This window comes from Nycticebus coucang, chromosome 12, assembly GCF_027406575.1.
Source record: "Nycticebus coucang isolate mNycCou1 chromosome 12, mNycCou1.pri, whole genome shotgun sequence".
Taxonomy (NCBI): domain Eukaryota; kingdom Metazoa; phylum Chordata; class Mammalia; order Primates; family Lorisidae; genus Nycticebus; species Nycticebus coucang.
This window is the reverse complement of record NC_069791.1, coordinates 30,793,693-30,821,413: the sequence shown is the minus strand read 5'-3', so window position 1 is coordinate 30,821,413 and position 27,721 is coordinate 30,793,693. Positions and strand designations below refer to the sequence as shown.

General features: G+C 39.0%; 1 protein-coding gene across 1 annotated transcript in view; it reads right to left on the bottom strand.

Annotated features, from left to right (window-relative positions):
- OVCH1 (ovochymase 1) overlaps window positions 1-27,721 on the bottom strand; it is an 84,350-nt gene that overhangs the window by 29,967 nt on the left and 26,662 nt on the right. Inside the window, 10 exon segments of the mRNA XM_053556583.1 lie at window positions 53-191; window positions 4,900-4,965; window positions 4,968-5,099; window positions 9,269-9,361; window positions 9,677-9,833; window positions 15,313-15,467; window positions 18,081-18,276; window positions 18,782-18,854; window positions 26,185-26,365; window positions 27,355-27,435. Of these exon segments, the coding sequence (XP_053412558.1) occupies window positions 53-191; window positions 4,900-4,965; window positions 4,968-5,099; window positions 9,269-9,361; window positions 9,677-9,833; window positions 15,313-15,467; window positions 18,081-18,276; window positions 18,782-18,854; window positions 26,185-26,365; window positions 27,355-27,435 (1,273 nt within the window).

Genomic DNA, 27,721 nt, shown 5'->3' with positions numbered 1-27,721 from the left:
AAAAAAGAATAACATGATTTTGAACCTTTACAAATTTGTAAAATGACCAAACATACCTCAGACTTAGAAGACAACATAGTTTATGCCAAAAGCACCTTGGACAAGGGAATGAAATGTCAGAAATGTCACTCTTACCAGTGGTGCGGAGCTCATGAAAATCACTGGGTAAAGCATTCTCCCACATAATTTACCTACATTAAAAAAAAGTCAACTCTAACTAAAAAAAAAAAAAACCAAGAACACACATTTTAGAGCAGTTTTTATATTTTAGGCAGAGCAATTAGTTTAAATCACAAGATAGGAAATCTACTCTCTTCAGCAAAATAAGAACACAGGGCTCTAGAACTCAAGTAACTCACTCAAAGTCATAGACTGTTGGGGGCTGGGGAGGGGGAGCCAGGATCTCAACCCGGGATCTCAACCCACGAATCAAGAACTTATCCCAGGGCTACAGTGCTTCCTTGAAGGATAGTAAGTAATAAATTATTTTATCTTTAAAATGTTTCTGCTATAAAAACAACCTACTTATTAACAATATCTCATCACAATGATCCATGATAGAAAACTGCCAACCTAAAAATTCATTCTTTCCCTACAGTCCATCTCCTCTTGATTGTTTTACTTGAGAACCTAAGTCACAGATGGAAAGGAAAATTATAACTGTAATTCTAAGTGATTCAGAAGGCTGATTGAGAAGGTGTAGAAAGAACCTATGAGTTTCCTAAAATACACCCATAGTAAGAATAATTCAGTATCATCTTGTAACATTCATTTGAATGATACCTACTCAGAAAGACATCTTCTGATCACACTACGTACAGCTATGAGGCACATGCATCCCACATACTTTTTCCCTTCTTACTTCATTTTTAACTTATTCTTATCTAAGATATCACGTATTTTATCTTATTATGTGTCCTCTCCCTACTGAAATCTAAGTTTGACAGAGGCACGAATTTTGATTATTTTGTTCACTACTGGAGCCCCAGAACTAAGAAGGCTCAGTCCCCGGCCCATGGGAGGAACTCCACAGATACTTGTAAGGAGGAAAGGAGAAAGAAGATATGTATCAGAAAGAGAAAAGAATAAAAAGCATTTCGTTGGCATATTAGGGCCAATGATGTTAAAATACCATTTGAAAAATGATCAAACATTTCTTTGTAGCCAAGTAGAAATAAATGCAACTCTTGAATGAATCACCAGCTTTCAACAGGGAGAAACAGCATTTACCGTGTGAAAGAATGTGATACAATGTGCGCAAGGGGTAATATTTCCATTAGAGTCTTGTAGTTCTACCAGCTATAATCTGAAGAGACAGAACAATTTCTCAAGGTTCAAGCTGGCAATTTCAAATCAAAGAAATGCTAGGCTGGAAAATTACAGGTGTTCCTCAGTTAATCTACAATGAAGTCAAGCATGGTTTTCCATGCTTGACTTATAAGGATAAAGGCAAGGTTCCCCAGAAATTGTCTCTTTCTATGTAGGAATCTATTACAAAGATAGTTATAAATTAGAAAGGAAAAAGACTTTTTAAAAAACGAAATGGATAGAGCCACTGTACCACATGATAACATACATTCAGCAGGATTCTGACCCCCAGAGGGGAGAATGAATTTTTATTTTTTTATTTATTTATTTTTTATTGTTGGGGATTCATTGAGGGTACAATAAGCCAGGTTACACTGATTGCAATTGTTAGGTAAAGTCACTCTTGCAATCATGTCTTGCCAGAGAATGAATTTTTAAAGTGTGATAGAAATGAAATAAAACAAAGACATTTATGGATAGGTTTGAACAAATTTTAAAAATTTTGATATCAACATATAATAAATGTCAAGGCAAATGACAACATTAAGAATAAGAACTTATTAACATCGCCATCACCTCACTTGTTTTTCTTGTGGTAAGATATTTAAAATTTACTCTTAGTTATTTTGAGATATACCCTTCCATTGTGTACATTAGGGGAGATGTTAATCAGTCTGATTTAAGCATTCTACACTGTATGTCAAATAATCACATTGTACCCCATAAATGTATATAGTTATGATTTTAATTAAACTTAAACTTAAAAATTTTAGAAAAAGAGTAAGAACTTAGAACTTATGACCAAAGAAAAAATATCTTCGTACATAAACCAATAGAATAAACCAATAAAAAATACTCAAATTTTAAAAATGAACAAAAGGTAATGGCAATTAATTAAAAAAGAAAAAAGATAGACATGGTGCCTATAGTCCCCGCTGTTTGAGAAACTAAAGCGGGAGGATCTCGAGTCCAGGAGTTCAAGGTCAGCCTAGGCAACATGATGAGAGACTGTCATCCCATTAAACAAACTTAATCCATTAATGATTAAAAATAATAATAAAACTCTCTATCAAGTTGACCTCTTAGGTTTGGGACATGGTAAAAGAGGATCCTATGCACTGCTAATGAGGGTAAAAACTGAATTAGCCTTTCAGAAGAGTGATTTAGCAAAAGTTTATCCAAAAAAAAAAAAAGAGAGAGATATCAAAAATGCATGCAGAAAAACTAGTTCTGAGTCCCTACCAGGGGTCCTTGAACTACGGCCCGTGGGCCACTTGCGGCGGTGTGATTGTATTTGTTCCCATTTTGTTTTTTTACTTCAAAATAAGATGTGCGATGTGCATAGGAATTTGTTCATAGTTTTGTTTTGTTTTTTACCTATAGTCTGGCCCTCCAACGGTCTGAGGGGCAGTGAACTGGCCCCCTGTTTAAAAAGTTTGAGGATGCGCGAGACATTATCTTCATTTGAAAGTATACAGAAGGGAACATATACAGAAGGTCTCTGCTCTCATAATGCTACATTTTAGCCAGGTAAACGAAGACGATTTCAGATAGAAACCACGGCTGTCGATGAGATAGCCAGCACATCAAACAGTGACTGTGGGACGCAAAGGACGATGCTACTGTAGACTGAGAGGCTATCTTTAGGAGGTGACGATTCCCTCATTCAGGAATTTAATTAATGCCTTTCGTGTGTCAGCCACTGTTCTAGGCCCTGGGGTTTCCTAAAGTAAAAAGACAAAATTCTAGCCCTTGCAAAGCCCACATTCAGTAAGGAAGATACAAACCACAATCACGAAAACAAAAATCACAATGTGTACAGTAAGTGCTCTGAGAAAAGGGGAATGAGAAGCAGGGAGGCAGGGGTGATGCAACTTGTACCAGTTTTATTAAGAAGTTAACATTCCATTCCAGGGGCAGTGGCTCATGTCTATAATCCTAGCACTTTGGGAGGAGGATTGCTTGAGGCCAGGAATTTGAGACCCTTGTCTGAAAAAAATTTTTTTTTTAAAATTAGCCAGGCATGGTAGTACCTGCCTGTAGTCCCAAGTATTTCTGAGGCCGTGGCAGAAGGCTGGCTCGAGCCCAGGAGTTTGAGGATGCAGTGAGCTCTGATGATGCCACTGCATTTCAGCTTGGGTGGCACAGCAAGATACCGGTCTTAAAAAAAAAAGAAAAGGATAACATTTTAACTAAGAATCAAGGGAGGTGACAGGTAAGGATGAAAAGGAGCTCTTAATGCTCCTTAAACAGACAATGGCTCTGAGGTGAGATGAGAAGTACCAGAGAGCTGGTGGCGAGGGAGGCAACACATCTTCCAGGAAATTTGTATTTTATTCCAGATTAAAGGAAAAGCCCTAGAACACAGTTTGTTTTTTGCATTTTTTTTTTTTTTTGTGGTTTTTGGCCGGCGCTGGATTTGAACCTGCCACCTCCGGCATATGGGACTGGTGCCCTACTCCTTGAGCCACAGGCACCGTCCTTTTTGTTTGTTTTTTGAGACAGAGTCTCAGCATGTTGCCCTTCATAGAGTGCTATGGCATCACAGCTCACAGCAACTTCACACTCTTGGGCTTAAGTGATGCTCTTGCCTCAGCCTCCCAAGTAGCTGGGACTACGGGCATCTACCACAATGCCCAGCTATTTTGTTGTTATTGTTGTTGTTGTTGTTGTTGCAGTTGTCATTGTTGTGTAGCTGGCCTGAGCCGGCTCAAACCTGCCAAACTCGATGTATGTGATTGGTGTCGTAACTACTGTTCTATGGGCCCCGAGCCTCTAGAACAGTTTAATTAGTAGGGATGAGGAGGTCATCTGATTATTGGGGGAAAATGTGCCAAGTGGCTGGTTAATAGTTTTTTCTGTGATCTTGTCCTTATAAAGAAAGATTCCTTAAACAAATGTGTGTGCCTTCTAACTCAGTGATTCAATCTCTCAGAATTTACCCACAGAAAACAATCTCACCCTCAAAACAGTCTCCCCAACCTCTGCATACTTTAGAATCAAGCATAAACATGTCCTACACACTCTCACAATGACATCCACCAGCATTTTCTTTCCAGGTTTCCCCATTAACCAAATTATTTCTATCACTTTCGAACTTCCCACCTTACTGAGAGTCAAAAAACTTTCATTCCATCTATATGGACAAACAGGAGGGGGAGTTTGTTGCACAAACACAGGTTTGCCTGTGCATGGAATGAAAAATGAGGGCTGACATATTTTTAGCAAACCTTTTCAATCTTACCACTTTGAAAGCCTTTGATGTACTTTGCTTTATTTCTTCATCATCTCCCTCCCCTGTCCCTGCTCTTCTGTTTTTAGCCATCTTCTAGCACCCTGGTGTGGTTCTGGCACATTTGAAGAGGGTAGGCCCTCTCATCTTGCCCTCTCCTCACTCTCAAATACACACTCCACCTTTAGTATATCTGCTCTGTAGATACAAATGTTGAGAACATTATGGGTGTGTAGGGATCAAAAGCCATGCCTTTTACGCTGACATTTTGGAGGTATCATTACCAACTCACTCTTGAGCATGAACAGTCTGCACAGAAAAGGCTCCTGGCACAAAGTTTAAACCCCAGGAATGATTACCTGCCCTCCTTCTCCCACTGTGGCTTTCTTCATAAATGGTCAGAACTGAGTCTCCACACACACGAGACCAGGGAGCAACAGATGCTCAACAGTAAATGTTGCCATACTGTTTGGTGAAACTCTGAGTACTCAAGAACATTCCAGCTTTCCTCTGTAATCTAGCGGATAGCCTGGAGTTGAAAAAAAGCCTTTGGACTCATCTAGCTCCATTCAGAGCAACAGCCCGCAATTCAAAACATGTAGACAGCAAAGAACAACATAAGGAGGGCAAAGAAAAATAAGGTTCTGAAATAAGCTTGAAAAACCTAAGCTTGCAAGAGAAAATTAAGACTTTATTACTATCAGTTACAAGTTCTTGGTTAAGATAAAAATCATTCTATGTAATGTCCCATTTTCATGAAATAAGATTTTAAGGGTAGAATTTAAATCATAATTATTTCAAATTAATTTTAACAGAATTTTTAAAATTTCTTAGAAAATGCACCATGGATTGCAGTCTCTATTCCCAATAGGTTTTAATTTCTTTCCTTCCTTGAGATGCAGCTGAAGACCTGTTCCTAAAAGCTTCGCTAAATTAGCCGAGCAGTTATGTTGCTTGGACAAATGATTGCATTCACAGAGCTTGTGATTGAGGTCAGGAAAAGGAGAATTTGCTGAATAGACTGGGATGTATCTCTCTTTAACTTGCTAAAGTCCACGGGCACTTCGGACGTTCATGGATACCTGCCATGGTTCGGATGGCAGTAGCTGCCCAACCCACCAACTGTGCAATCAGCTGCTCCTCTTTCTAATATCGGCGGCAGGCTTCACCCTTACTCTCCCTTTTCCCCTTATGTCTGTTTCTTTGACAAAAACTTTCTAAGCAATTACAAGATGAAGTATTCTGTATTTTGATGTGTGTATTAATGAGTACACATATTATGGTGCATGCTCTACCCTAGAGAAATTAAGTCCAGCCGAGGAGGCAGGCATGTAAACATTCTTTCATGAACGGTAGTGATGAAAAGTGGCATGTGGGAAATGAAGTGCTCCGGGAATTTGTGACTGTGCTCCAGTGCCTCGTCCTCTGTTATTTGTTTGTGATTTCTCCTTTTTATTTAGCTGCCACAATCTAATCAGATGTTTACCAGGTCTGTTTTTGATGTAGTGGAAAATTAAATGATCTCCCAGTCTATAATCTTCCCTTACCATGCCCTCCAATCTGCAAATGGTATATAAAATGAAAGAATTAAGTTCTTTTCCTGCCCAAAGCAACTAAAGCAGTACAGCTTGTAGGATCTTTCAGAGTCTGGCCCCAAGGTGTCTTTCCAATCTTTTCTTTTTTTTTGTTTTGTTTTGTTTTTTATTAATATTAAATCATAGCTGTGTACATTAATGCGATCATGGGGCACCATACACTGGTTTTATAAACAGTTTGACACATTTTCATCACGCTGGTTAACATAGCCTTCCTGGCATTTTCTTAGTTATTGTGTTAAGACATTTATATTCTACATTTACTAAGTTTCACATGTACCCTTGTAAGATGCACCGCAGGTGTAATCCCACCAATCCCCTTCCCTCTGCCCACCTCCCCCCTCCCTCCCCTTCCTTTCCCCCTTCCCCATATTCTTAGGTTATAACTGGGTAGCTTTCATATGAAAGCCATAAATTAGTTTCATAGTAGGGCTGAGTACATTGGATACTTTTTCTTCCATTCTTGAGATACTTTACTAAGAAGAATATGTTCCATCCATGTAAACATGAAAGAGGTAAAGTCTCCATCTTTCTTTTTCTTTTTTTTTTTTTTATTGTTGGGGATTCATTGAGGGTACACTAAGCCAGGTTACACTGATTGCATTTGTTAGGTATAGTCCCTCTTGCAATCATGTCTTGCCCCCAGAAGGTGTGGCACACACCAAGGCCCCACCCCTCTCCCTCCTTCCCTCTTTCTCCCTCTCTACATGAATCCTGGAAGTTACTTAGAAATGCAGCTTGGTACAAAATCCTTTAGACCCATGAATTCCACAACATCCCTTTTATAAATGGGTGTAATAATCTTAAAAAAAAAAAAAAACTGGTAATATTCACTAATTCCCTAGTGTACAAAGCAAGTGGTAGGAGCAGGTGGGTGTTACACATTGTCCTATGGATTTACCTCATGAAATAATCACAGAACTAAAAACAATATTCTTTCAGGTATAAAATTTTCAAAGTTCTTTGTCATACATGTATTACTGAACATATACAAAGGAAAAATATCTTCTTTACATTTGAAGGAAGTTAATTCTTTAGTAGCCTGAATGGGACCATTCAAATTGAGTAGACAGCCATTATCTCATTAACCTCATCATGGATCAGACCCTCCCTGTTCTCAGTCCTTTACATCTATCAACTAACTCAGGCAATCATTGAAATAATGCATTTAACCCAGCGGTTCTCCACCTGGGGGTCGCGACCCACAGGAACTGTATTACAGGGCCGTGGCATTAGGAAGGTTAACCAGACCATTCAAATCAGAAGTTTTCAGGATACTGGGACCACGTCTGCTCTTCGTGTCAACCCCAACTACATTTACTTTTAACTTAAATCTACACATCCCAGCTTTGACTTATCTGCAGCCAGACAGGTGGCCATGGGTCACTCCTCATTCCTGGAAGATTATAGAGGTCATTTTGTCCAACCCTGCTCCTATCACAATTCTTATGATTCCAGCAGCTGTACAGATGACATTCCAGCCCTGAAGGTTCTCAGTTCCTCATGTTCTTACCCTCCACCTGGCCTCAACCACTCACCCCAACAGTCAGCCCCTTGGCGGTATTTTTCAACCTTTTTCATCTCCTGGCACACTTGAATTTGTAAGTTAAACTTTAGTGGCACACTTAAATTATGTTGATATAAAAGAACAAAAGAGGGAAAAAAAAGAATCTACCATGCTTTGAACTTCTTTTGAAAACAGTTTAATTAATGATCTTTAAAATTTTTCACGGCATACCTAAGATCCCATCATGAACGCAGGTTGAAAATCACTACCTGAGGCTTGATCAACAGCCACAATCTTAGGGCTTTTAAGAATCTCAGTTTCAAGCACTGTTCTCTGCAGTCACAACCTTCCATCTTCCCAGCTTCCCCAACACTTCTTCCACCCTTTGAGGCTTTTTCCTACCACCTTTTCTTTGTTCCAAACTCATCTTTCATCCTTACTTCGCTCCTTAGCCCTCTGAAGTTCCAGTGATGCTTCATTTTAATCACTTCTTCCTACCTACTCCAAACTCCCTTATACTCTCACATACTTGGGAACACTCCGGTCTGATTAAATCTACCCTCCACCTGATTCAGCTCTACCTTAGTTTTCCAGAGGAAAACATACAACTAAACTCACTGGGAACTCTAAATTCACAATCGTTTGTCTCAGGAGGCCTTTCTGCTGCCTGGCAATTCTACTATATCTTCCTAGTCTAGTCACCACGTTGTTTTTTCTAGAGAAGTATTTCATATTTTCTCTATTTTCACTTTTTTGCCCAACCCCCTTTGTTCATCTGCCAAGGAAACAGAAGCAATCAGAAGAGAAGTTTTATAAGCTCACATCACCATATGTACCCATATACCTGTGCACCTGCACTGGTGCCAGAATATTCTGCCTTTCATCCAGAAACTATGGACAAAGTGGATCTTGCTCCCATTTAAGACTAATCCCTCCTGTTGGGCACTGGATCCCATCCCCTTTCTTCTACTCAAGGACATCACGCTAGCAATTCTACTTTGTATGTCTTACATCTTCTGCAATTTTCTTTCAACACTTCTTAGTCGTCCACTGGGGTTATGTGCGTGGTGGAGCAGAAGTGGGTAACGAGGGAAAATCTCTGACCATTTGGAAACCAAGAGTGATGGTATCACAGAACATTCGCCTTCCTACGAGGCTGTTACAGACTTCTAATTTCCTTGTTGCTGTAAGCTTTTGAGTAAAAATAAAAATCCTAATATCAAACAGACACTAGGCAACTGTGGATAATTGAGAGAGGCACCGACGCTGCTCTTGGTCATCCCTTGCCCAGAGTTTTAACCTAGCAAGACCCCTGAATGTTGAAGGACTTTGTTCAGGCAGGAGGCAACAGTTCAGAGTTTAAAACAATTCTATGGACTTCTCCAATATTCAGGCCCTCGTTCACCATTACAAGATTTTCTTTTTTTACCTGAAACAGCTCTACCTATAGGGTAGAAAATATCCCAAGACAATTTCAATGATAATTCTCACATTCAGCATAAACTACCACCCAGAAGAAAAACAGAGCTTAGAGTATCTTAAAAAGCATGAGAGAACCCAGACATACAATACTTTTCACTACATTCTTGCTGAATTTATGAATGTGACCATGTGAATATTTATTACCTGGCCCTGAGGTCCTATCTGTTGAAAGTATGAGTGGTGGCAATTGTTGTTCTAAAGTTTTGCTTTTATTACTAGTCTGAGGTGAAATAGGACCTGTACGGGGGAGAAGATGTTTAAAATAAAGACAGAAGCCTGGGAACAAAATGTAGTCTGCACCAAAGCAGCATTCTCAAAAGAAAACACAAATCCAGCATTAAAGCAGCCTCAGGGAAAAAATCAGTTTTATCTAACTCTGCCCAAGGGAGAACTTACTCTTATAAAAACTTGCATTTTAACGTGTTTACAAACCAGATGAACTTCTACGCTAAGGTTTTCTCTTTTATAATACACATTTGTACCGCATTCGTCACTCCCAAACCCCCTCTAAAGAAAGAGACGTTGTTTTCATAGTATTTGAAAACAGTTTACCTTTGATTTTGGAGTGGATCCAGTCCAAGAAGACGGTCACCCTGGCAAATATTCCTGGCTTCCATGGCTGGACACAGCCAGCTCCCCAGCTGACGATGCCGTAGACAGTAAAGGGACCATTTTCGTGTCTACACACTAATGGACCTCCAGAGTCTCCCTGAAACAAGAAAACATGTTCTAGAAAGCTGCTTTAATTTGAAGCTCTTGCATTCCATTTTTAGAAATGGAATGACCAGTAGTTTATTCATAATGTGTTTAATTTGGATATTTGTTCTTTGCAATTTATATACTTAAGATACTTACGGTATATTCACTTTTTCACAAAACGGAACAAAATTCATGGACAATCAGGTCATGATTTGATTCCAGGTTTAAGTTAGTTCACCTAATAACAATTACTAAGTCTTCCCAGCCCCTTCAGAGGGACACTTTCTTTAAATGATATCACCAATGAGTAAAGCTGGAACATTTAGGATCTGAAGCTGTATTTTTTTTTTAATAGAATTTAATTATAACACTTCAGAGTGGCTCAAACTGAGCCAATTTAAGAAATGGTCTACCATTAAGAAAACTGAGTTAGAGGCATTGGGTCCCACCTCTGGAAGTACCACCTTCTCTATTCAGATCAGCCAAAAAGTAGAATTATGACATATGACATATGCAGAGAAACTAGAAGGGACTGTTGGATATAAGGTGAATAAAATAAAAATTAAAGGCTGTCTAGTAGCTATTAAAATGCTAAATGCTAAAATGTTCTAATTTTGTATTATAATTTTAGTCAGCTTACCTGAAGATTTTAAAGTTAACAAAATTTTAGAGATTTTTGAGGACTGAACTAATCACTAGGCTGCCAGACATGGAAACTTAGTGAAATAAATGATCTATCTCATTTTGCACACATAGCAAGTAGTAGCAGCAGAGTCCGGGACCACGTCACCTGCCAGAGTCCAGTGCTCCTCCCTCTCCAGCAAATGATCAGTGCTCACCAATGGAGGCAGCTCATACAGCTCTAGTATCTGGCGTACACAGTTACAGCACTCAAAGACACAATGAACATTTAACTTACTATGTGTATTGTCTTAGGTATTTACTTTGGTCGTGATTAGAGTGCACACATTTTTTTTTTTTTTTTTTTTTTTTTGAGACAGAATCTCACTTTATCGCCCCTGGTAGAGTGCTATGGCATCACAGCTCACAGCAATCTCCAACTCCTAGGCTTAGGCAATTCTCTTGCCTCAGCCTCCCGAGTAGCTGGGACTACAGGCGCCCGCCACAACTCCCAGCTACTTTTTTGTTGCAGGTTGGCCGGGGCTGGGCTCAGACCTGTCAGCCTCGGTGTAAGTGGCTGGAGCCCTATTCACTAAGCTACAGGCTCCAAGCCAAGAGAACACATTTCAAAAGGCAAAAATACTACCCAACAGCATCATGAAGTTTATAGAAGTTTCTCTCAATTTCCCTCAAAATACTTGCTTTGTTTAAATGAACACATTATGAGCAGCAAGGGAGATTTTGAACAGTGATTAGTTTTAATTTATATAAATTATAAAGTGCAGTTTTGAAATACAGTTATGTTTCATCACAGTAAAATCTGCGCTTTTAGGGTAACCATCCCTTGAGTGATTTACATTGTACCCAGAAGTGATTTCTCATCATTCATCCCTTCCTAGTCTCCCTCTCCTCCCAATCTCCAATGTCTATTATTCCACAGTCTATGTCCATGTGTACACATTACTTAGCACACACTTATAAGTGAGAACATGTATCTGAGTTGTCTTTTTTTCTTTTCTGAGACAGAGTTTCACTATGTCACCCTCGGTAGAGTGCTGTGGCATCACAGCTCACAGCAACCTCAAAATCTTGGGCTCAAGCGATTCTCTTGCCTCTGCCTCCCGAGTAGCTGGGACTACAGACACCTGCCACACCACCTGGCTATTTTTTGGTTGCAGTTGTCATTGTTGTTTAGCAGGCCTGGGCTGGGCTCAAACCCACCACCTTTGGTGTTTGTGGCCAGTGCCCTACTCACTGAGCTATGGGCACCGAGCCTTGAGTTGTTCCTTTTAAAATAATGGCCTCTAGCTCCATCCATGTTGCTGCAAAATACATTCCATTCTTTCTTATGGCAGAATAGCATTCCACTGTATATGCACATCTATACGTTCTCTTCAATCATCTGTTGATGGACACTTAGGTTGATTCCATATCTTTGCTGTTATTAACAGTGCTGTGATGAGCATACCAGTTCAGTAAGGGCTCAAATAACATACATCATCTATTGATCAGCACTGACATCTTACACATTTCACTCGGGGCCAGTGTAACAATCATGGCACTTCTTTATGTGGACCACTTCCACTGTGTGTTCCACTTGAGGGCCACACTGCACCTTACTCCTCTGTGTACCCCAGGAGACCTAGTACAATACCTAGCACACAGTAGGTGCTCAGTAAATGCTTGCTCAATTTATGAGGAAGCTCTCTAAGTTAAACATACCAAAAATGAGCCTTAAAACATAGAATTCTCTTTTTTAATGTTAATCTTTCCAATTTTTAATCAAGTCTTTTGAGTGCAAAGGGTGGACACAAATGTACTTAGAACCAAACTAAATCTTTTGTTTGTTTTCTTATACAGTAAGCTGAGCTTAAGTTCCCTATTTGAGATATCTCTTTTACATGAAGAATTTCACAGAAGGGACCCTACGTTGGGATTCCAGTTCCTAGTCTTTGATATAGAACATTTTCTATGGGCCTAATTTTTTTCACGTGAAGATTATACTTAAGACCCCCTTCTAGTTTGAAGATGGTTTTCACATATTTTATTTTAAATCATTCATTCTTTCAGTACCAAGAATAGACGATACATAAAATTTCTGGCAAGTGGAAACATCCCATGATATAGGGTATTTGCCTAATTTCTTTTCTTGCCAGGACCTAGTCACGAAATCTAGGACATGGTAAATAATATTCAACAAATGGATATTTTTTGTTTAAAACATTATTCAGTGCCTACTGTGAGCCAGGCATACTGAACAAGACAGTGTATAGACAAATAAGATGGTGAATGGTAGCTCTAAAGGAAAAATTGATGCACAAAGGATGAGGAGGCTCAGGCAAGGTTTGAACTTATCACCCCTGGTGTGTGGGGCCAGCATGCTAACCACTGAGCTACAGCAGCCAGCTTGGAGAATAGCATTTTATGCAGAAAACGTATCTGGGGTAAGGCCCTAGGACAGATAAGACATAGCAAGTTCGAAGGTTAGAACTCAATTAATGTGGCTAAAACATGGTGAGCAAAGGAAGAAAAAAGTATTCCATATATTGGAAAGCTATAGTAGACTAGGACATCTCACTATGAGGCTGGAGATTTATCACTTTGCAGGTCAAAAGAACTCAGAATAAAACAATCTAAGTCCAGTGCATAAAGAACAGTATTCTACATTACATATGTGAAACCCCCAGGTCTCCACACTCCAATATTGTTATTTTTACCTTCCTGGATGAGAAATTACATTAGCAGATGCATAGCACACATAGGAGAATACAAATCAATTACTTGAAGGAAAAAGTCCATTTTATCAAAGCAAGGTTCCAAAGTCGCCCTTTCAGTAATTCAGAGTTTTTCACAACAGAAAGCTAACTATAATATTGGAATCTCAACTCCTATTCTTCTTCCTGTACATTGGCTGTAAATTTGGTCTTTGCTGTAGCCAAAGTAATGGCTGTAATATAGCTAAAATAATAAATACCAATGGAGGTAAGGGTATTTGGGACACCTATGACATTGACTTCTCTAAACTGCTTTTGTTCTTTTTTCTTTTCTTTTTTTTTTTTTTTTGCTCCCTTGACACAAAACAAGACCATTCTGTACTATTAGATGTTGTCACATATGACAAAGACAACAGACCCATTTGTGATTTCCTTGATTCAAAGCAGAAAGAAAAATCATCCCTCACATTCTTCAATAGACTGAGGAGGAGAAGGATTGAATTAGCTCACAGGTGTCTGACTTCTATAAGACAACAGGTAAGTACTCTAGCAGGCAGTGGGTGCCCCTTCCCTGTTCCTCACATCTTCTAGGACCCTTAGGGCTCTGGGCCTGAGGGCTCCTCCCCTCTCCCCTCTCCCCACTCACCCAGGAGGCAGCCCCCAAAGTGTGGGAAACACTAAGCAATAAACAGCCCCCTCTCATAGCACCCCTCAAACTGTGGCTTTTGGGAAGTAGCATGCAAATGCCTCTGCTCCCTCACCCCTCGGATGGATAAATACGCGATGTATATTTTGCATCTCTGCTGGGAGTTTCCCTGCAGAATTAAGCTTCAGACTCTCCACCGTTGGAGCTGTCTTCACAGCACATCTAGTCTGTCTAGATGTCCTACCAACTCATTTTCCTACCAGTGACAGTTACACGTCCTAAAACAGAGCCATTACACGTCAACCCCTGTCTCAGGTCTGAGGAATACAAATTAAGGTATGCAATGTTAAAACGGAATTTATTTTATTTATTTATTTATTTTTTTATTAAATCATAGCTGTGTACATTAGTATGATCATGGGGCACCATACACTTGGTTCATTGACTGTTTGACACATTTTCATCACACTAGTCAATACAGCTTTTGTGGCATTTTCTTAGTTATTTTCCTAGTAAATGTGGAATGTAAAGGTCTTAGTTAAAACGGAATTTAAGTAGTGCTTGACACTATGAAAGGAGGGGACTCATGACAATATATTCATATTCCGTGTTAAGGGGGGGGGGGACCTCATTCCTTTTCTCCTCATGTTTTCACAAGGAAAGACTTCTCACTTAGCTAACGCCCAGTTGCTTCTACCCGTGGAGGTGACATCCTTGGCTCACGCTTCTTGACTAGTAGTGGGGAAAACTATCAAAAAGTTGCAAGGACTAGAAATTCATTCTTTCTTGCTTCTCTACCCCAGACTAGTCAGTGTAAGTGCTAAGTCAGGAGAAGTGTGTCTGCCCCGTACCCAGAGAGGGAGGAGGCGGGCATACAGAGAGCTAGAAACACTTTGAATTGTGTATGTAAAGTCGCATATTTCACTCTACTTTATGAATATTATAGTAATTTTGTAATCTACTCATCCATATTCTGTCTTTTTCTCAGTTGATTCTGAACTTGCCCAACTGACATCTTTTTGACTATTTTAATCTGTGATAGAAAATTAAGGAGAGTACACAGGAGATTAGCAATAATTTAAAACAAACAAACCAAAGAAATCCCCTTTAAGTCAGAAGTAGGATACATAAGTCTGGAAACTATTTTTTTTTTTTCCTTCTCCCAAAGCCTTAACCACATCTCAACACATTTCCCACCCTTGGCTGTTTAGGGTGCTCCACCCACTAACTTCTCCCAGGCTCCTAAGGCCCACTGACGGCCTTTCTGGCTGTACAGCTGCTTCTGGCCACTCTGCCATCTCGGCAAGTTTGGATTAAGTAACTTATTCTTCCAGTTACTCTCCTATGCCAAATTGGACTTGAGTGCATATTGAGGCACAGGCCAGGTTGGTCACAGTGGCTTTGAGAGTGGTTCCCTCCTGGCTTTGAGAGTGGTTCCCTCCATCTAAGGAGAATCTCCAGCAGATGGTCATTCTCTGCTTTTCTGTACAAAATCAGCATCCTCTCACCTGGCAGAAATCTTTCCCTGCAGATGCTGCAGAGCCAGCACAGATCATGTTTTCTGTGATCCCTGCTGCGTGAGCAGAATAGTAAATGTGTTCACAGACTTCTCGCTCGAACACAGACACTTGAATCTGCTGTAAACGACTTGCTAGGTCACCATCTAATTAAGAAACAGATTCAGACAGGGAGAGTTGGAGGAAGTAAGCAACACATGTCAAGGAAACATATTTAAGTTTCAGATTTGACAGAATACTCGGGGGAAAAACACAGGCATTTCCGTTTTACACACCCTGTCTTCGTTTCCAGACTTGGCATCCTTACCATTGGCAGGCAAACAAGACCAGAAACATGTTTTTTCTATAGTTTATTTACAATTTAAATTCCACTACATCAAATATTGCTGCATAAGAATTCAGAAACAAAAATTCAACAAGGTATGAATTGGTGTTATTATGTATTTTATGATTATAAATAAACATGGTTACAAGCATATTTAGTTATGAGCATATATTTAAGTAATAGTGGCTTGGAGAGGGGTTTCCTCCTATCTAAGGAGAATCTCCAGCAGATGGCCATTCTCTGCCTATGAATAAGCATATATTTGAATATATGCTTATAACTATATAGCCTGTGCTTGTATTATTTCTTGATATAAACTAAAATCTTATTCCTTTTTTTCTCTATCAGCACAGAAGCTTAATCTCACCTCCAATGTAAGATAACACTGAAGAATTTCTTCTCATACTTGACCCTCAGGCAGGCCTGTGGTAACTTCGATTCTGCACGATATATTCTATTATTTAAATTCATGGCTAATTTTTTTAAAGTTGAGTATTTTAAGGCCTGTATCTTGGGGAAATACCAAAAAAGTTTACTTTACATTTATATAGCAGCCTAACGTTTATAAAGCCCTTTTCTCCAACCTGATACTACAAGGACATCATGAGGCAGGTTAATCACACTGATCTCATGCATGGAAAAGCCAGACCTTTGAAAGGTTGATCTCATAGCTCTTATAGAACAGAACTAGGACTCAAGTCAAGGTCCAGCTCTAAATCTTATGTTCTTTGTAATGTACTAAAAATTCTCCCTCCAGGGATCATCTCCATCAGTGTAGCTCAGGATGTCTCAAAACTCAAGAATTCATTTTCTCTCCCAGCTGGAAAAAATCAATTCATCTTTTAAGACTGTAACAACCTTTCAGTTGTCTGGTGGTCATGGAATTGGTCCAGGTTGAAGGCGTTAGAGAGCGGACACTTTTATTTAAGGGCTTTGAGCCCAAGAAGTTGAAAAATATTTGCTCTATGCCATGTACATTTCTAGCTCTGGGGAGAGCATGGTGAAGGACAGATGGCCTCCAAGAGGCTTCCATGCTAACAGGCTAGATGTGGAAAATGATTACAGAAAGCCATGCCAAGTGCATCAAAGAGTAATGAGAGGATAGACTGGGGAGTGTGGAATGTGATAGGTCAGTCCTGCTGGGGCTGTGTGTTCCAAGAAAGGAGGTGACGTTTTGGTTGAGAAGGGAACGCCAAGGAAGCAGCTATGCACAGACGTGACAAGGGTGTTTCAAACAGGGGTGGCAGGGTTTAGAACTTCAGAAGGCAGAGCATGCTTGGTGTTTAAGAGAAAGAAAGGTGGCTCTGGTACCTGAAGGTTAACCAATAAGACAAAAGGGGGACATGCTGATGGAGGTGGTGGAGGCCAAATCCACCAAGATCTCCATCCAGGCCAAGGAGTTCAGATTTCATTCTCAAGTGTAATGAGAAGCCTTTAAAGGAACGATTGGAAGGTGAGCCATGCTGGTCTTTTTTTTAAGAATATAAAAGTATTCGTTTATTTTATATTAGAGAGAGGGAAGAGAATGTATGGGGAGGGAAAGATGAGAAAGAAAGAGGGAACAGGGAGGAGCAGGGAGTGAGAGGGGGAGATGGGAGCAGGGAGGAGCGAGAGAATGGCGTGGCATCAAGAAAGGAGGCCAGCCCGCCATGCTGGTCTTAAAGCCTAGCTTTGATATTTATTAGTCATGGGATCTTAGCAAGTTAATTAAATCTTTGGGCTACAATTCCCTCATTCCTAAAGTGGAGGTGATTAAAGCTTCTCGTGTGGCGGGTGAAGAGTTTATGGAAGTGCAGTCTTGGGCAGGAAGCAGAGTGAGCTGTGACCACAGGCACTGTGAGCTAAGATTCCTTTCTCCTTCGAGAGGAGAAAGGGATATATCAACCCATTCAGCTCTTTCAGTATTTTACCACACTTTTAAAAACTCTCTAGCATCCCAGGGGTTAGCCAACTATAGCCAGTGGGTCAATTCTGTGCCACCCCCTCAAACACAACTCTGTTTTGTATGATCCCTGAAATGAGATTGGTTTGTACATTTTTAGATGGTTGGGAAAAAATACCAAAATCCAAATCTAAATAAATTTCATAAAGAAATTTCTATTGAAACATAACCACCCCCGTTCTATTATCTATGGCCACTTTATGCCACAATGGTAGTGGTGAACAGTTACCACAGAGACACGTGACTTGCAAAGATGAAATGATTTATTAAATGGCCCTTTACAGAAAAGTTTGCTATGCCCTAATTTGGTCTACTTATAAGCTAAGTTACCCTGAAGGAAAATTTTAAGACAGCTCATTCTCTGTTCACTTGCTGAGCTATTTTATCTTTTAGTAAAAAGAGGGGCTAAAACAGATACTGTTTGATATCGTTTCCAGGGCCTATTTTCAAAAATAACCAGCAGTAACGTTTATGCAAAAGTAAAATGCTTACCTTTACTGATGCTTCCCCATCCAGTCACAGCACAGATCTCCAAGGAAAACAGAGGCTCTGGGCCATGTGGGAGACACACTGGCCTCACCACTGAATTATACTCCAGAGGAGAACTCAGTTGTACCAGGGCGATGTCGGAGTCATAGCTTACTATATTAAAGTCTTCATGCACAATTATGCGTTTGGCCCTTCTCACCTGTGTCAGTGGTGAGCACGTGCATTGTAAGATAAAGTCAAAAAAGCAAGCAAGTTCCTTGCATAATAGTCCAAAGTCCTAAATCTCCACATTTACATATATCAACAAAGAAAATGACTTTATACTAAATTTAAAAGCACAATCTTGAGTTTATGATTGGCAGGAGGCCATGAACCACCTTCTGAGAAACAAAACTATTTTCATTTCCTGACCTACATTACCTAAAATTCTCAAATTAAAATTGCTTTTTGAAATTTAGTATAAATGGTAAGTGTCAAAGAGCACCAGAAGATTAATAACTAATCACATATTTCGGCTAATATCATTCATTCCCTGGCACATGACAGCATTTAGAGCAGTGGTTCTCAACCTGTAGCAATGAAAATAATTTTATGTTTGGGGTCACCACAACATGAGGAACTGTATTAAAGGGTCACCGCATTAGGAAGGTTGAAAACCACTGATTTAGAGAATTGGCAGAATGGCCTTTAAAAACATTTCCCACCTGCTCAGTTGATTCCTTCAGTGTTCTGTCATGGTCCCCAGCAATAATAGTCCATGAGAAGGGATTATTTTTCCTAAAGAAAGAAGAAAAAGTTGATGTGAAAACATTTTCTATACTCTGGTCTAATCCCATCTGGCCCTGCCAATATGCACGGTTCGGTTCAGCCAGGTGACACCCACTCCCTGTCTGACTGCCTCTGTGATCTTCCTCCCTGGGAAGCCACTTTAGGCCTCCTAATCTGTACGAGAAGGAACTCTTCATTGTGGAGCTTACCCTCCACCCCCTTTTTTGGGGCCACAAAATGTCCCTGGAGCCCTCACCAAAGACTTTTTACAAGTTGAGAAGGGAAAAAGAAAATTAAAAGTTTAATTTCAGTGATAATGAATACATTTAAAAAAAGTTGCATTCATAACGAGGTAGCTTCTGGTCTATGTTTTACTGTTCAAAATTTTCCAAGCATTAGCTCACAGGGCTGTCTCTTAAAGAATCATATTTCATCAAATCTTCAGCATTGACAAAACTGAGATTATAAAGAATTTACCAGCTCAGAAATAGGCAAAGCTCACCCTTGGTATTAGAAATCAGGTGCTGAATTGCAATCAGCGTAACCTGGTTTATTGTACCCTCAATGAATCCCCAACAATAAAAAATAAATGCAGAAAATACATTTGGTAAAAAAAAAAAAAAAAAAAAGAAATCAGGTGCTCATTCCTTTTAGCGAGTGATGACTGGAGGAGGAAGGGGTGGCTTCTGGGTGTTGGTAACGTAGTGGTTTGTGTCTTGATCTTGGTTCTGGTTACATGGGTGTTCACTTTGTGAAAATTCTTGCACCCTTTTGATATACTTCAAAAATATGCTAATAAACTTGAGTCACATCTATTAGTTTACCATATCAAGATCACTAGCTACAAAAATATCTGAGAACAGAGTCAACTGCACAAATATACTGTCCCTTCCACTTGGAAACGAATTCACCCAATTTTCCCAAAACTCATTTTGTAGGAAAAGTTACTGAAATTATTTTTCAATATACCTTATTCAAAGGAGAAGTTTAATAAACATAAGTATCTCCTTCCTCATCAGAATCATGTTCAATTCCTTGCATGATGAGTTTGACTCATTGATGTGTTTCAATATGCCTTTATTAAGGGAGTAAACTCAGGTAAAGTGCTTGGCAAGTACCTTACAGATGGTAATGACGCCATAATGGTAGCCATTATCATTATCATCTGCCCTGCACTTTAATGGAAAGACGGAACGTTATTTTCAAAGTCACCCTCTACATTACTACTTGGTAGTGAAGAAACATTTCTTAGAGCCACTCTACCTCTTTACGTGTATATAGAAGATAATACACCCACTACAGGGAAATAATAAAAATCACGGTAGAGTTGATAACATCAATCACAATTTCTAGAGAAGTCTTATGTATAGTCATCAAATATCCTTCAACCTAGTAGCAAACCCTAAAAAGCATGTGACAAAGCAACACGTACTTCAGGATACAACAAAGCCTGGGATTCTACTAACCGTGGGGAACAGCTCAAGGCATCAACTGATGGATTTCTTCACCCTTTCTTTTCACTTTACCATAATCAAGTTTCATCTGTTATGAAACTTGGGACTTGTCCCCAATTCAACGACAAGACATGTGTCACTTACTGCTATGAGAGAAGAGCAAGCCAGGGCTGAATTACAGAAAGTGGCTGAAGTTGAAAAAGCTGATTTAGGTTTAGGATGGAAAAATTCTGATAAGGAATGTAAAGTACATTTACAGTTCAATAACTCCTAAAGCAAGTTATTCAAAGTCCCATATGAGCACAAAGACCAGTGTGGGGCTTTGAAAGAAGAGTATCCCAGGTTTTCACTACATGTGAAAGTACACCAGGGAGCTACAGACCTACAAAAGAATCAGAAACCTTTCTGTACCTCCAATCCCACCCTCACTCAGACCTTTGGGCCTGAACTGGTCTGTGGCTTGTTAGGAAATGGGCTGTACAACAGGTAGTGAGCAGTAGCAAGCAAGCAAAGTTTCATGAGAATTTACAGCTGCCTCCCACTGCTGGCTTCACCACCTGAGCTCTTCCTGTCAGATTATCAGTGACATTAGATTCTCGTAGGAGCAAAAACCCTACTGTAAGCTGTGCACATGCAGGATCTTGGTTGGGTCCACCTTATGAGTATCTAAAGCCTTGCCGGCCCCTCCAGTACATGGAAAAATTGTCTTCCATGAAACTGGTCCCTGATGCCAAAAAGGTTGGGGACCACTGCTCCAGGTGACTCTGGTGTGTGCTAAAGTTTGAGAACGATACTAAGGGTAACCAGTGCCAGGGTAGCCAGGTGGTACAATGTAGCTGTCAGCTCCCCTTATTGTTTTTGGAGCATTACCCAACAATGTCACCAAGGTCATTTGGTGACCTTCAGAAAAATGAAGTCTGTCTCAGCTTCCAGATTTTTTAAAATTTAAAATATTTTTCATTAAAATTTTATATCGACATAATATTTTACGTAGTTATGGGTTACATGTGATATTTTGTTCATGTACAGAATGTATAATGATCAAGTCAGGATATTTAGGGTTTGTATCATCTTGAGTATTTATCATTTCTATGTGTTGGGAATATTTTCAAGTTCTCTTGCAGCTATTTTGAAATACATAATACATGATTGCTAACTATAGTCACACTAACTCTGCTTTCAAACATCAAAAATTATCATCAGAAATTATAAGTTCTAACTAGCTGTATGGTGGTAGCCATTGACCAACCTCTCTTTGCCCCTCACCCCCCAACCCATACCCACCTTCCCAGCCTCTGGCTTCTATCATTCTACTCTACATCCATAAGATCAACCGTTTTGGCTCCCACATAGGAGTGACAACATGCAAAATTTGTCTGTGTCTAGCTTGTTTCACTTAACTACAGCCCCATTCATGTTGCTGCCTATGAGATGATTTCATTACTTTTTACAGCTGAACAGTATTCCATTATGTATATATACCACATTATCTTTATACCTTGTTTCTGTTGATGGACACGTAGGTTGATTCCACATCTTTGCTATTGTGAATAATGCTACAATCAACAAGGGTGCGGGTATCCCTTTCATATTCTGGTTTCTTCTCCTTTTGATAGATACCCACTAGTGGAATTTCTAGATCATATGCCAGCTTTATTTTCTCTTTTTGGAGAAATCTCCATAAAGGTTTTCATAGTGGCTCTACTAATTTAAATTCCCTCCAAGAATATGTAAGAATTCCTTTTTCTCCAGATCCTTAACATCATCATTTTTCCCCAGTCTTTTTAATAATAGTCATCTAATTGAAGAAGATATCTCATTGTGGTTTTTATGTACATTTCCCTGATGATTAGTGATGTTAAGCATTTTTTCATATATCTGTTGCTCTTTGTAAGTCTTTTTTAGAAGTCATTATCAATGTCCTTTGCCCACATTTTAATGGGATTATTTGGGTTTTTAATGTTGAACGGAATTCCTTGTATACTCTGCATACTGGTCCCTTATTAGATGAATAGTCTGCAAATATTCTCCTTCATTTATCAGATTGTCTCTTCATTCTGTTTTATTTGCAGTGTAGAAGCTTTTTAGTTTAATATAGCACCATTTCTGTTTTTGTTATCTGTGCTTTTGAAGTCTTAACCATAAAATCTTTGCCTAGACCAATGTCCAGAAGTATTTTCTGTATGCTTTCTTCCAGTAGTTTTATAGTTTCTGGTCATATGGTTTAATGTTTAATACAATTTGAGTTGATTTTTGGACATAGTGAGAGATAGGGGTCCAATTTCATTCTCATGCATGTTGATAATCAGTTTTCCAAGTACCATTTGTTGAAGACACTATCCTTTCCTCAATGTATCTTCTTGGTGTCTTTGTCAAAAATCAGTTGGCTATAAATTCATGGATTTATTTCCGGACTCTCTATTCCATTCTATAGGTCTATGTGTCTGTTTTTATACCAATACCATGCTATTTTGTTGCAGTTTTTGGCCAGGGCTAGGTTTGAACCCACCACCTCTGGCATATGGGGCCAGCACCCTACTCCTTGAGCCACAGTCACCACAACCATCTCTTTTGGTTACTATAGCTTTGTAATATATTTTGAAGTCAGATAGTGCGATGCTTCCAGCTTTGTTTTTTTTTTTCCTCAGAATTGCTTCAGCTATTCAGGCTTTCTTTAGGTTCCACACAAATTTTAGGATTGTTTTTCCTATTTCTGTAAAAAAAATGTTGAATTTTGACAGAATGGCACCAAATTTATATACTGCTTTGGGCAGTATGGTCATTTTAATGATATTAATTCTTTTATTCCATGAGCATGGAATGTCTTTCCATTAATTTGTGACCTCTTCAATTTCTTTCATCAGCATTTTGTAGTTTTCCTTGTAGAGACATTTCACCTCTTTGATTAAATTTATTGCCAGGTATTTTAATTTTGTATAGTGGTTGTAATGGGATTGCCTTCTTAATTTCTTTCTCACCTAGCTCATTCCGCAAGTTTACTGATTTATTAGATCTAAGACATCTGGTCCTGGACTTGTTATGATATTTTATCATTGATTCAATCTCATTACTCATAATTGGTCTTTTCAGGTTTTCTATTTCTTCATGATTCAATATTGGTAGGTTGTGGGTGTCCAGGAATTTATCTGGTTAGTATACAGTTGACAATTGTCTCTGATGATTTGCATTTATTTTGGCTTTTCCCTCTTTTGTCTTGTTTAGTCTAAAAAGTGATATAATGACTATCTTTTCAAAAGAACAACTTTTATTTCATTCTTTGTATTTTTTTTTTTTTTTTACTCTTTACAAAGGATTACTTTGCTAGTTGTAGTAGTCTTGTCTAGAAGTTTTGGGTTTTTTTCCCCCCCACCACTTTCAATATATTATTCCATTCTCTCCTGGCCTATAAGATGTCTGCTGAGAAATCCACTGTTAGTTCGATGGAAGTTCCCTTATAAGTGAGCTACTTTCCTCTTGCTTTTTTTTTTTAATTTTCTTTGACATTTGGCAGTTTCATTATAATGTAAAACTTTTTGAATTGTATCTATTTATGGATATTTGAGCTTCTTGTATCTGAATGTCTAGATCTCTTGGTAGACTTTGGGAGTTTTCATCTGCTATTTCATAAAATAGGTTTTCGAACTTTCAGTTTCACTTCATCTTCTGGCACAATGAAAACTTGAATATTTGGTCACCTTGTGGTGTCTCAGGTCATGTAGGCTTTACTCATTTTTTTTCCTCCTTTCATTTTGTGTTACCAGGTCATATCACAATATTAGTCTTGGAATGTTGAGTTTCTTTCTTCTGCTTAATATAAGCTACTGTTGAAATGTTTGAATATATTTTGTATTTCACACAAGGAATTCTTTACTTCTAGAAATTCTGTTTGGTATATCTATCTCTTTGGTAAGTTTCTCATTTATATGCTGAATTGTTTTTCTGATTTCTTTCTATGATCTTTTATTATTCTCTAGCATCTCATTGTCCTCCTTTGGTATTAATATTTTAATTTTTTCTGAGATTTCATAAATTTCATTTTTGATTGGAGACTCTTCCTGGAAAATTGTTGTGTCCCTTTGATGGAGTCATATCTCCCTGCTTTTCAGTATCTCCTGTATCCTTACATTGGTATCTGTGCATCTAGTGTAACAGCTACTTCTTTCAACTTTTTGAATTTGCTTTCATGGTGAAAACTTTTTTCCCTGAATATTTATGTATAGCATTGGTTAGGTAGGGTATTTTGGCTTTGATTCTGGCTGCACACAGTGGTATAATCTCTATAAGATTTCCTTGGCTGTGAACATGATTTCTTTGGCTGTAAACAGGGTAAGTGGTGTCTGATTTCTGCAGTAGTTTATGATGGAGTTCTCAGTGTAGACTGTGGTAAGTTTTGCTGGGGACTAGGATGCTGTTGACTTGGGCACTGGGGTGGAGTACACAGGCAGTAGTGTTAGCTCATTCAGGCAGGCTGATTCTTGGGCTTTGGGGGGGTTTGCTTGGGAACCACGAGTATAGCAATGGGCCAGGCATATAGGTGGGTTCTTTAGTCCTGTTTTCCATACTGTTTTTGGCAAAGGCTGCAATAGGCTGGGTGGGCCTGTCCCCAGGCCTGAGTGGCATGAGTAGGTGACAGTTGTGGTAGTGGCCTGACCTCAGATCCATGATGGGTGCTCAGGTACCAACAGTGGTGGGATGGGCAGTCCCCAGGTTTCTGGTCATCAAAAAATGAGGAGATTCTGAGAAACTGACAGCCAAGAGGAATGTAAGGAGACTTGATCATTAAATGTCATGTGCAGACATGACAGAGGAATAGCAGAGGAAACAACATCTACAAGGACCTTGAGACAGGAATAAGCTCAGCACGTTTGAGCAACAGAAAGGCCATTTGGGACTGTCTCCCTGTGAGCAAACAGGGGAATGATCAAGATAGGGTCAGAGAGACAAGAAGTTCTTCACCCAGTCTGCATATTGGAAACATCTGGGTAGCTATTAAGAAAAATATATATGTGCCAGATTCTACCCACAAGTGATTGACTTACCTAGTCTGGAATGAAAACAAATTAATTTCAATCATACATAGCCATGTAGCTTAATCTATATAACACATTAATCAGGATAAAAGCAAGTGATAGAAGGATATAAATTATAATTCTGTTACATGAAGATCAAGCCAAGAAAATCCAAACAATACACTGTTTCAAGGATATATATATGTTAAAACTGAGGGGAAAAAGCTATTATGAATACAGCATTTAGCAAGTTGTTTACCTCTTAGGAGGGGTACTGAGAAATCTTTAAAGGTAAGGAGAAAGATCATTCCTAATTAGGGAGGTGGGAACATAAATGTACATTTAATAACTATTCTTTATACTCATTATGTACAATTTTTTCGTATTATGGAACAGTTCATAATTTTAACACATTTAACACAGGGGAAGGTGCCTGCAGGGTAAGGCATCCATCTGGAATTATTAAACCAAGATAGAACTAAGAACACTTAGCTCAGAGATTAAGCTACAGGGGAATGTGAGGGGGATCTTCAAATATAGGAAGAACTGCTGCCTGACAGAAGAAATAAGACTTAGTTCTTGTTTTTTAGAACCACAGTCAATTTAGATCCATAAGATTTCTGCAACAGAGAGATTTTAGTTCAACATAATTATCAGAGATCTCCATAAAGGGGATGGGCAATGTCAAGATTTAACTTTTTCCTCCCCATTATGGTTTAAATAGAGGCTGGATGGCTCTGCAAAAGGACCCCCGAAAGGAAGAGTCCCACTTAGAATCAGTCCAGATGATCTTAGTAGTTGGATAGTTATCCTCATGTCCTAGGCATTGTCTATAAACATGTGCAAAATAGATAAGAAAAATATCATTTCACTCACGATTGCACACAGTGAGCTGCAGTCAGAACCCATGATGGGCTGATGATGGCACCTCCACATTGGTGATCATCTAGAAACCTTAGACCCACCTGCCATGGCCAACAGTGGGGGCAGGCCTCTTCCCCTCCTGCAATTCTCCTGGAAAGCCACTGAGGACTAAATGGAGGGATGCCACAGATGCCTACAGCAAAGATGAAAACAATGACAAAATGAGCTGAAATAATTAAGAACACACTCCTCCAAAGGCTGGTCATGGTCAACAATAATAATTCCCAAACATCAGATGAGCTTTGTAAATATACTGGCTCCCACGACCCACCTCTGAGGAATCTGATTTTAAAAATGTGGATGACTATGTTAGGTGATCAGAGTTTTAGCTGTAAGCCTACAAAATAATATTTATTTAGTGCTTACATTCTAGTAGAAAAATTTCACATTTGTTAGCAGTGAATCAACAAGATTCTTCATTGTACAGCCTTGTTTTGCCTCCTGTTCTCACTGTATGAAACTATTAACTGACCCTCAAATGTGTCAAATTTGCTCAGGCATCTAAATGCCAGTTCTCTTGGCTGGAACCGCTGGGACTTAGCTCAAGCGCTTTTTTTTTCTTTCCGTAAAGCTTTCCCCTAATCCCCAGTAAAAGCCAGACATTTTCTCCTCTTCTATTCCTTGTGTGACTTCCTATCACATCAACTTGAACATTTTCAGTACATGCACGCAGAACAATGGAAGATCTTAGTATTTAACCAGCCACTCACAGCATAAGGAAGTTCAAAGACGCCAGTGTGAGTTAATAGAATAATACACAAGAAGAAAACATTCAACCAAAAAAAACCTTGTTTTCCTCCTCTGCTTCACAATGCAAAATTATATTAAACACCGACTCTAGGAAGTCAGTGTAGATATCAAGTCTGTACAATAATAAATGAAGACAAAGGATTGCTTTTGTAATCCTTTCTTCCTATCCCAAAGTTTATTTGTTCTTATTTGTTCCTTCTATTTATGAGTATAAATGTAAACCCAGACAGGATTCTGGAAGTTTTATAGGCCTACATATAAAAGCCATTTATTTGTCTTCATTGCAGAGTTATATCAAACATAAGATTTCCAAAAGCAACATCTAGTTAATAAAGAAGGGAAATTAAATAGGTAACATGGCCGTCAACTCACCATATGGAATAGGTTTTGTAGCAGACACAGGAATGGTTTGGGGAGGTGACCTTGGTTCATTTTTATTTGAGCTGTCTATAGAAGAAAAAATTTTAATTAGAAGTATTTAGAGTAGCCATGCTAACTGACCCTACTTGTTTACCCTGCTCAACAATAAAACCACTCTGCAGACGATCTCACTAACACTAATGCCCGATGCCAGATCCCATAGGTGCTTTTCTTATGTATCTCTGAATAGTCCTCTTGCTCTGGGTCTTTTAAACACTTCCTCCTTCCTTGGCTTCAGGCCACTGTTCTTGGTTTCTTTGATCTATCCATCGCTGTCTCTTTTCAACAGCACCTTTTTGTTGTTTTTTTTTTTTGCAGT